General features: G+C 34.1%; 1 protein-coding gene across 1 annotated transcript; it reads left to right on the top strand.

Moving 5' to 3' along the window:
• The first annotated feature begins 4,856 nt into the window (after nt 1-4,856).
• Nucleotides 4,857-9,526, top strand: LOC109013082 (uncharacterized protein ycf23-like). Its single transcript, XM_018995034.2, has 9 exons — nt 4,857-5,156; nt 6,010-6,075; nt 6,691-6,765; nt 7,136-7,198; nt 7,352-7,411; nt 7,824-7,913; nt 7,993-8,100; nt 8,842-8,964; nt 9,137-9,526. The coding sequence occupies exons 1-9, from the start codon at nt 4,956-4,958 to the stop codon at nt 9,266-9,268; spliced, it is 918 nt and encodes a 305-aa protein (XP_018850579.1). The 5' UTR covers nt 4,857-4,955; the 3' UTR covers nt 9,269-9,526.
• The last annotated feature ends 700 nt before the right edge of the window (nt 9,527-10,226 follow it).

Genomic DNA, 10,226 nt, shown 5'->3' with positions numbered 1-10,226 from the left:
GTTTTTTTTTTCCTACTTTTCTAATTTCATCACAAAAATTGTACAATATCATCAACTACAGTTCTTTTTACCATGAGTGTTTAAACTATATTATTTTAATTTTTATGTATAAATTCTGACAAACCAATATCAAGCTTAAATAAAGATGTTTATATAGCAAGTCATACTGTCATGAGTGAATTTCCTAATCAGACATGAATGGGGATAAAAAAAGAAAGGGCAAAAGTTATTTCTTGCCTTAATTTCACTTCAGAAGGAACTATATTTTGATATGCCAATCACAAAAATGACTTTTCAATGAGGTTCAAGCCAACACCATACAATTTTTTTATGCCTTGCCTTTTAACAAGTTCATGAACACTTGCTTCTCTAAATCCCAAACACGAATTATCAAGTTAAAAACCCAACTACAACTCATGAACCCATCATCCAAAAAGCAATCTTGTGGCTTAAAGAAATATCATAGAAAACAATATTTGTCAATTAGTCTGACCTAGACCCACTGATCAGCTCAATAGGGGAGTTCCCCAGTTGCCCCAAAAGGCCAAAACCCAACCCACATAATATATGAAACCCATTTGTTCCTTTTCTATTCCTTTCTTTTCCCACCTTTGCTCAACAACCAAATAAAGAGCATTCTCAACTATGAGTAATGTAAGTCTTTGCCTTAATTAAAATAGCATTTCATCATTTAATGAAATCAAACCAACATATCACAGAACACCCAGATTCTCTTTCTTTTTGCAACAATTTCTCATCGGCCAGAGAAAATCTTGAGAATTTACCATCGGGAAATGGCACAAACCCAGAATTTGTTTCTTACATTTTCTCTCAACCAAACAGAGCATTGTAATAATAATAATAAAAAAAACTCACCTCGAGAGCTTTCTTGTACCGCCTGCGAGCTTGGAGATCACGGATGATGCGCCGGAACTCGAGCTCCTTGACCTTGTTGCCTTCTTCCACCCACTGATCAAGAACTGGCGCTACGCTAAGTGAAGGGTCGCGCAAAGGACTAATTCTTGAAAAGAGGTTTCTTCTGCTACTATCATGCCTTAAGGACTAATTCTTGAAAAGAGGTTTCTTCTGCTACTATCATGCCTTGTCGTGCTGTAAAACCTTATTATCAAGATTGCATTTTTTGTGAGGTTCATGGACCTGTTCAGCAGATCAGGGGATTGCATATACGATTCACGAAGACGAAGAGAAAAGGAGAAGATGAAGAGACAAAGAAGGAAATGATTTTGGTTTTTGGAGAGTTGTTTGTGCCGGTTTGTATTTCATTGCTGATTTATTCCTGTGCACCGTTTTCATTGCTGATTTAAAGTTATCATAATGGAGGCTGCTTTACAAATTATTACAAACGGAGGTTAACGGAAAGTTAATGGAACAAGAAAATTCTGTTAAAACAAGAAAATTTCGTTTTATAGGATCTTTATATATATAAAGAGATATAATATTCATTTTACTTGTACGTAACATTATTACATCATCATGCATGGTTAAACAATATTATCATATACATGATCTGCACGGTATCAATTAATGTACGTATTAGCTAGCTAATTATGTAATAATTGCAAGGCTAACATTATATAATAAAAAGGAAAAACATATACATTTAAAGAAAAATAAATACTTGCAAGAGAGGGAGAAAAATAAATAAATAATTTTCCAATACATGCATTAGCTAGAAAGCAAAATGCACAATGGTTGAAAAATAAAGCGCACAGAAATAATTAGAGGAGTAATTTGCAACTCATAACTAACGTTAAAAAGTCAACTACCTAGCGTCTAAACCTTTCTTAATTGAGTAATGGTAGGTGTAAGCTCCAAGTATTTTGTAAAAATGTGGTTCCATATTTTTTATGATGGGATCTACTTTTTTTATAAAAGGAAAAAGTTCCAGCAAGATGGGTTTAAAACCCAATTTCACACCCAACCAATAGATGGACAACACGTAGGCATTTCAGGAAAAGCTTCGTTGAACTCTCATGATCCACACGACTCCCCCTATTTTCTTCTGAATCCATCTCCCTCCCTCTGAATCTCTCTCCCTCCCCTGCACATAATCTTTTCTTAGAAAAATCACCCCCTCCACGACTCATAACGACGAACCAAACTCACGCCGGAACGCCCACCACCTTCATGGTACTCAATCGAAGTCTTATTATGCAAAATGAGGTAGATATGCCAACCTAAGAGGATGCTTAGTGCCACACATAATGGGACTAGCGACAACCCAGAAATGACATATGTCGTTCTGAAAGAGTCCACTTTGCTACTTATCCTTTGGATAATCAATAGTTAGACTACTGACAAGCAAGACCAGGGAATAGATACGTGCAATAACAACATACATCACGAAAATGAAGAATGCCTTATAGTTATCATGCCCAACGCAATTACTAATCCAAATGCAATGGTGATCCATTCGCAAAACACATCTTTTGCAAACACAACAATGATGCGCACGGGGAGGCTTATAGTGAGAACACTTCTGGCAGTACCTCAAATCCCCACCCTTGCGCTTGATCTTGTGGATAGGGATCTCCGCATCTTCGATGTCGGGCGCGTAGGTAAAGATGTACATGAGAGTGATCGCCCTGAAAATGACTGTGTTGAATATTCCAGTGGAGGACATGAGGCCGAACCAACATTCGATGAAAATGAAGACTGTTGAAAAATAAATGTAGAAGATGGACAAAGCGATGACGGTTACTGGCAGAGAGAAGCTGAAGCCCTACTTCATTGCTTAAACCTTTAAGGAATTCTCTGAAACCCTGAAAGAGTTTTCAGAGGTATGGGCATCAAAACATCATCTTCAGATGACCAAATTATTATGTGAAAAGCACATATCATGATAGTTAAAATAGGTAAAAATCGGAAGGAAGTAATCATCAAATGGAGAAATTACATTCCAATTTGACTTCAACTCTTTGGCACATAACAAGCCTTAGAAGAGTTTACCTTCCGTCGACTTTAAAGATGAGTGCAGGTGGTGGGTGTCGCGTCGAGTGGGGCTTCCGTTGTGAGTCGTGGTGGGCGTTTCAGCGGGAGTTTGGTTCGTTGTTGTGAGTCGTGGAGGGAGTGATTTTTCTGAAAAAAACTTGCGTGCAAAGATGGGGGAGGGAGAGAGATTTGGAGGGAGAGAGATGGATTCAGAAGAAAAGAAGGAGAATTGTGTGGATGCGAGTTCACCTTTCATTTTTCAATAGTGCCTACGTGTCGTCTATCTATTGACTAGTGTAAAATTGGGTTTTGAACACATCCAGCTAGAAGCTTTTTCCTTATAAAAAACTAGCACGAGACTTGTACATTTGAGGTTCATATATATCATTTGTTTTTTAATTTCGTATGGACGCTTAAGCATTGAAATTGTAAAATTTGACGTTCGCACGTGGATATGGTGACGGAATTAACTCAACTATTACAAAAATATATTTTATAACGGTAGAACTGTAAATCGTCACAAATAGAATCTTGTGACGGAGTTATATATTGTGATGATTGTTGGCAATGTTGGGTCGTGATAATTTGTTTTTATACCACAAATTAATATATATATATATATATTTCACGACGGTTTTCAATTTTTTGTAACGTAGAGCTTTGTTTCATATCATGTCATACTGTACGTCCAACATAAATGTGCAGATTCTGCCAACCAAGCATTAACTTAATCGGAATGTAATTTTCGTGGTATTTAAGTTCCCATCTCTACCTTTTATACTTTTAATTCTTTGATTTATTGCCTTATGCAGTAGTACTTAAAGTTGTACAGTGGAATGTTGGTTGTAACTATCCTTATTTGGACTTTTTTGTATTGCAATACATATATAGAAGAAATAATATGAAAAATTTTAATCATAAGTCTCACATTCTGTATATTTATTTAAAAATATATATATATTTTTTTTTATCTACATAATAAAAATGATTCTAGACATATTTATAAATAAAATAGGATAAAAAAATAAAATAATATATTTTTAAATAAATGTACAAGATGTAAAATTTATGAGTAATACTGTTCAAATAATATAAGCATGTTTTGGTCATTGAAAGCCAAAGTAACTTTTTACCGATGCCCTTCAAATCATTGACACAACAAAATCAGATAAAAAAAAGTTTCAATTTTTTTATTTTTATAAAAATAAAAATATATCATAAAGCTAGGAATGCTAGATTTATAAAAGGACCTCACAAAATAAAGTTTACAATATGATGTGATATATTAAAAGTAATACAATATAATCATTGTAAATTACATTAATTTATAAATCTTACTTTTACAAAATCTCACGTTTTTTGTATAACAAGACCAATAGAAGTCAAGGTCTTTTGGATTAGATGGTATAAGGTTTGATTTTCAAATATTCGAACCAAGTTCGAAACCCTATCCCTGTGTCAAAAAAACAAGATCGATGGAATTAATATGATCTTTCTCATGAGTTATTCTGATTGTAAGTCATTGTGTAAAGCACATTATGCATGTCGTTATTATGACAATAATTTATAAGATGCAGAAACACTTTCAATCCATCTTATTTCATCTCATCATTATAAATTTTTTAAATTTTTATATAAAATATAATAAATAATTTAACTTTTTTAAATTTTAAAATAATAATAATATTAAAAAATAATATTTTATTTAATTTATCTAAAACTATCTAATTTTATCTTACCTCACTATTTAAATGTATCCAAATTTTAAACTTATCTTATAAATTAAATTTTACTCTATCAACAATATAAAAAGTATATTTTAAACACTGTCTTGTAAATATAATTTTTCTTTTTTCCAAAAAAGTGATATCCATGTGAGGTGGCGAGACTTGGGAAACTAAACGGTAAACAAGACCTCAAATATATTCTCGGATACAACATAGGCTTCCGACGATCTTATCTGCTCCCTCCAGCTACAGGCTCACCCAGCGAGACAAAGAGCGATGCATTCCTCGATCTGCATGCCCATTTCACCATCGTCCCACCCACTTTTGAAACCCAACCACAATCCTTTTCTGGGAGATTGTCTTTCTTCGAGACCATATCTACGTCTGAGAAGAAGAGCCTCTGTAACTACCAGAGCACTTCTATCGACCGCCAAAGAAGCAGTGTTGAGGGATTTTCAAGAACGCAGAGCTCTCAAAGTAAATCAAATCTACTTCCTTTTTCTGTCATTACTTTTGTCATTTTCCCATGCTTGGATGCTGGAGGGAAGTAATAATTGTTGCTTCATATGTTCTTTTCTTTTCTTTTTTCCCTTCTGTTTTGTTGAACTTGGGAAAGTATTCTTTTATTTCAACTGCTCCTAATAAAACTATCTGGTTTAATTAAGCTAAATTTCCTAACTTTTTGAAATATAACATTCAAATTTTTGTTTCGGTTATTTATTTATTGTTTCTAGTTCTCTCTGCAATCATACTTAAGGAATAGATTGGACGCTATTGTTCAAAGTCCCTTCTCCATCCTAAAACTTAAACTCAATCTTTTTATTATAGTTTTACCTTTCCTCAATTTTTTTTTCCAACTTTAAAATGGTCTGCTTAATGTGCCAGAGAAGAAGCTAAGTTCTGAACTGCTTTCCAGATGAAACTGCAATGTAACTTTGAGATTATGTTGTTGTGCATATTCTGTTCTTTTTTGAATGAATTTATGGATTTAATGAGGTAGCGGCTGAAACGTGAGAATTACGTACCAAATTCAACAAATTGATAGTAAGATACTCGCTAAAATATTAACGATAATAATAAAGTCAAACTAACAGCTGGAATAGCTTGTTTGATTAGAGCGTGTGTCTGCTAACGACAAGTCCAGGGTTCAAGCCCTTTTTTTAGAGCTCATTTGATGTTTTCTTCTTACAATTTTATAAAATTCCTCTATCTGAATATGTGTGTGTATATATATATATATAATATGCTTCATACAATCCATCTATTTGAGCTGAGTTTTAATTTGATGGCCAATGGCTGCTTCATGTTTATATGATTTTGTACTTTACAGATCATCTCAGGATTGCAGAATTTCAATAGAGACAATGTTGCTTTGGTTGTGACAGCTGCGGAGAAGGTTTGTTTGATGTTAATGTCTAGTTTATCCTGAGTTACACATTTGAGACTAATTAGTGATTGAAATAAGTTGAACATCAATGCCACTAGCCCAATTAATGGGAACGTGTTATATATAATTGCTTTCACTTTCTTTTGGCAGTTCATATAGTTGTTTTGTAAACAATTTGCATGCATTTTGTGAGGTCTGCATTATGAAGTGGGCACATAAATTTTAGTTAGTCCTAATTTTCTTCAGAATTTAGGTTTTATGCAATACTGCAAGAACTAAATCATAGTTTTATTCAAATTTTCTATGAATGGATCAATGGAAGAAATTGATGTGTAAGCCAAATTACTGGCCATTGTAGTACAAGCTTGTAATTCCCTTCAGTATTTTCTTACTCATTAGTCATTACAAGCAACATTTGGTGAATATTTTTTTCGATAGTGTATTCTTTACTTGATCCATAGAAGTGCTTTGTGCAAATGTGCTTCAACTTTAGTGGTTTCAAGCATCAACATTTTATTTTGCTTCTCAAGTATTTTGGAATTTGCCTTGTGTTTCGGTTTCTTTTCTCAAAGGTACCTACCTCCAAAACTTACAAGTCATGTTATCATGTCATCATACATGTAGGGGGGAGCAACACATGTGGATATAGCTTGTGACCCAGAATTAGTGAAGCTTGCCATCAGTTTAACTTCTCTTCCGGTAAATTCGTACCTTCAAAAAGCAATCTTGATCGCTCACTTCAAAATTTTGCATTATGGGAAAGATGCAAAAGATTCTAATTATTTCGTGTCCTCTCATATATTTTATGTCATTGAAATGGATCTTGATAAACAACAATTTTAGGTAAATAATAAGAGAAATAGGGGGAGGCTATAAATGAAAACAGAACCATAGTGAAGAAGACCAGAGCTTCATATGATGTCTTTAGGCTTCAAATTTCACTGTTGGTGTATAAGATGACTCAATATCTTATCTGCAGCCTAATTTTTTTCTTGAGAAGAGGCTCATTCAGTTAAACATGTTGAAATGTTTTCTTTATATGAGTTGAAGATATCTCTCCCCTTTGCAGGTTTGTGTTTCTTCGGTGGATCCATCAGCATTTCCAGCTGCCGTTGAAGCCGGGGCATTAATGGTTTGACAACAAACCTGTTATTTTAATCCTGCATTTAAGCCATAAGCTTGAATCCCTTGACATGGTGCCCCTTACTGGTGTGAAAAATTTAGAAGAAAACCGCAAAGCACTTTGCTAAGTTTGAATTAATTATAAAACTAATGATGTTTACAGGTTGAGATTGGGAACTATGATTCATTCTATGAGATGGGTGTGGTTTTCTCTCCAGAGAAGGTATGGTTTATTAATTCTCCATTAATAAATATAGAAGTAAAGCCCCATTGAATAGTTTGTCTGCAGTGTGTCTATCAATTTGCTACTGTAAATAGATAGAGATTGGGGAACCTTAAACAAGAAAAAAACTAGACAAGACTTTTATCTCAAAACTGCAAAATGGGTAAATTGAAATATACCATTTCTCTCGACATATATAAGTCGTTCATACACATGGAGGTGTGCTCCTGTAGAGCTCCTGTAGAGAGGGTGACTTTAGAATTTTAATGTAAATACACTGATGTCATATCAATTTGGAAAATGTATTTTTAGCATGTTGCCCAATTACACTGTATGAGGCTTTATGCAGGAGTTATAAGAATCAACTCCATGACTCTGCATTTGCTTTCCTGTTGAATATATTATTTTGCAGATATTGAATCTAACAAAGGAGACTAAGAGTATTCTTCCATCTGTGATCTTATCAGTAACTGTGCCTCACACACTAAGCCTACCCGATCAGGTTACAAGGAGCAGCTAAAACAACGTTCCATTTCTCAACCATATATTTGATTTAATCTTAGTATCTGAATAACCAACAGGTCAAGCTTGCGGAGATGCTGGAACAGGAAGGTGTTGACATCATTCAAACTGAAGGAGGGAAATCTTCTAATCCTTCAAAACCTGGTGTTCTTGGTTTGATTGAGAAGGTAACACAAAAGAATCTTGTAGTAATCCCTATTACCATATAGCACCTTTCCTCAGAAAAAATGGCATTATCTATGCAAAATATCATAAGCATTTGGCCACAAAATTTGCTACACTGTTAGTGCTGTACTGAATTCAGATTTGGAGAATGTACACTTGAAAGTGTCAGAATTGAAAAATGGTTCGGTGAACAGCATAATACATCTTCTACTTTCAGAAACTCTAGTTAGGTACTTCTCATGTATACTCCGTACTTGGGCTTTGCCTACTTTTAATGAACAAAACTTCTTGATTACCTATAAAAAAAAATCATGGCAGTTCTTGGATCTAAATTGTCCGTCTGTATCATCAACAGACATCAAATGTCGAGCCTGCTCCACATACTTCCTGCCTTAAGCCTTAGTACATGCACAATGCCCTCAAAACATACTGTTGGCTGCAGGGTCTAAACTTTTATCTGTGCTCAAATTAAAACTTAATTGGTTATCTATCAGGTGTTTTTTTATCCAACTCTGTAGAGACTTTTTTACAATTATGCACAGAAGCAGCTTTGCATGAGTGATTGAATGAGTCCTTCAGTGTGAATAAGATGTCTGTAATGACAGTGAAGACTAATGCTTCTAAAATGAAGTAGGCATAAAACTAATAGGTTGGAAATGTAAATTGAAAAGAGTGACCTATGTTTAATTTCATGGTAATCTTTCGTGCCAACTAAGAATTTGCTTGGATATTGGTAATTACAGGCCACACCAACATTAGCAGCTGCATATTCAATTTCACGGGCTGTCAAGATTCCTGTCATGTGTTCATCTGGACTGAGTTCAGTTACAGCGCCAATGGCCATCACAGCCGGAGCTGCTGGTGTGGTATGTAACACGCATCATTCTTTTCTCTCGAAAATTGTAATACACCCATGTCACAATATTTGGATAACGCAACTCACTTGCCTGTACAGGATCTCATTCATGTCAAAATTTTAAGACTGCCGTTTTACTCTTTTTAATGAGATCACTAACATGTTATGATGTTTAAATACAGGGTGTGGGTTCAGCAGTGAACAAGCTTAATGACGTGGTTGCAATGATCGCAGAGGTCAGAAGTATCACCAACTCATTAGGGGCATCGGCTGTTAGACACAGCACATCTGAAGAGAGAGCTTTAAGACGGTAATTTTCAGATTTTCGTGTTCCTTGAACGAATAAAAAATTGGCTTGGAATGGTCTTTGTTACCTCCGGAACATATTCCTTTTATTTCCCTTACTCTAGAATAGTAAGTGCAATGGTGCCATTTTCTCTTTGTTTTTCTTTTTCCCATAATCTCGTATGAAGTGATTCAAGTTAGTCAACATCTTTTATTACTAGAAGCATATAGAGCCGCATACTCTGATAAAGAGTCACATTCATAATGAAAGTACTTCTGTTTCTGTTTGCAACTTTGACAAAATTCAATTTGCATTATAAGTTTAAAAGTAAATTCACTTATAAATCAAATCCTATAGTATCAGTAGTAATGGTATGAAATGTATGTCCTTCGTATCAACTTATAAATATAATTTTTCAACCAAAATTCTCCAGCCATGATACACACTAATAAAGTGTTTTGGTTTTATTACTCATTTGTCAAATATGTTGAAGATTTTTGCATGATGCAGTCCCCCAATTGAGAAGATACCTCAAGATTATTAGAAAGGTTGTCAAAGTATCTTGAGAATATCTCACTATTATTTATTAATTTATTATTAATTTTTACATATTTTTTAATATTTTATCATTACTTTTTCATTACTATTCACAGAATACTTCAAAATATCTTACTATCCAAATGCAACTATTTTAGATTTCAAGTTTAGATAATGTCCACAAAATAATATATAAAAATCTCTTCTTTTTTTTTAAGAAAAATACCAAAGCCTTTTGAGCCCCAAGTATTATCTTCCTCTTTTATTTTTGGACTTCTATGTGGTTAGAATTGAATTATGGCCATAAATGGCATGAATAAATTATGATTGTTTAATGTCTCCCGATCACAAACCTTTCTTGAATGAAACCACACGGATTGTGCGCCATCCTACTGGGATAACAAAGCGAAAAATGATAATTTATCATTCCATTATATAACCATTTTCTA

The sequence above is a fragment of the Juglans regia genome, chromosome 3, assembly GCF_001411555.2.
Source record: "Juglans regia cultivar Chandler chromosome 3, Walnut 2.0, whole genome shotgun sequence".
NCBI lineage: Eukaryota > Viridiplantae > Streptophyta > Magnoliopsida > Fagales > Juglandaceae > Juglans > Juglans regia.
Note: the sequence above shows the minus strand (reverse complement) of the source record. Positions and strands in the feature narration are given on the sequence as shown.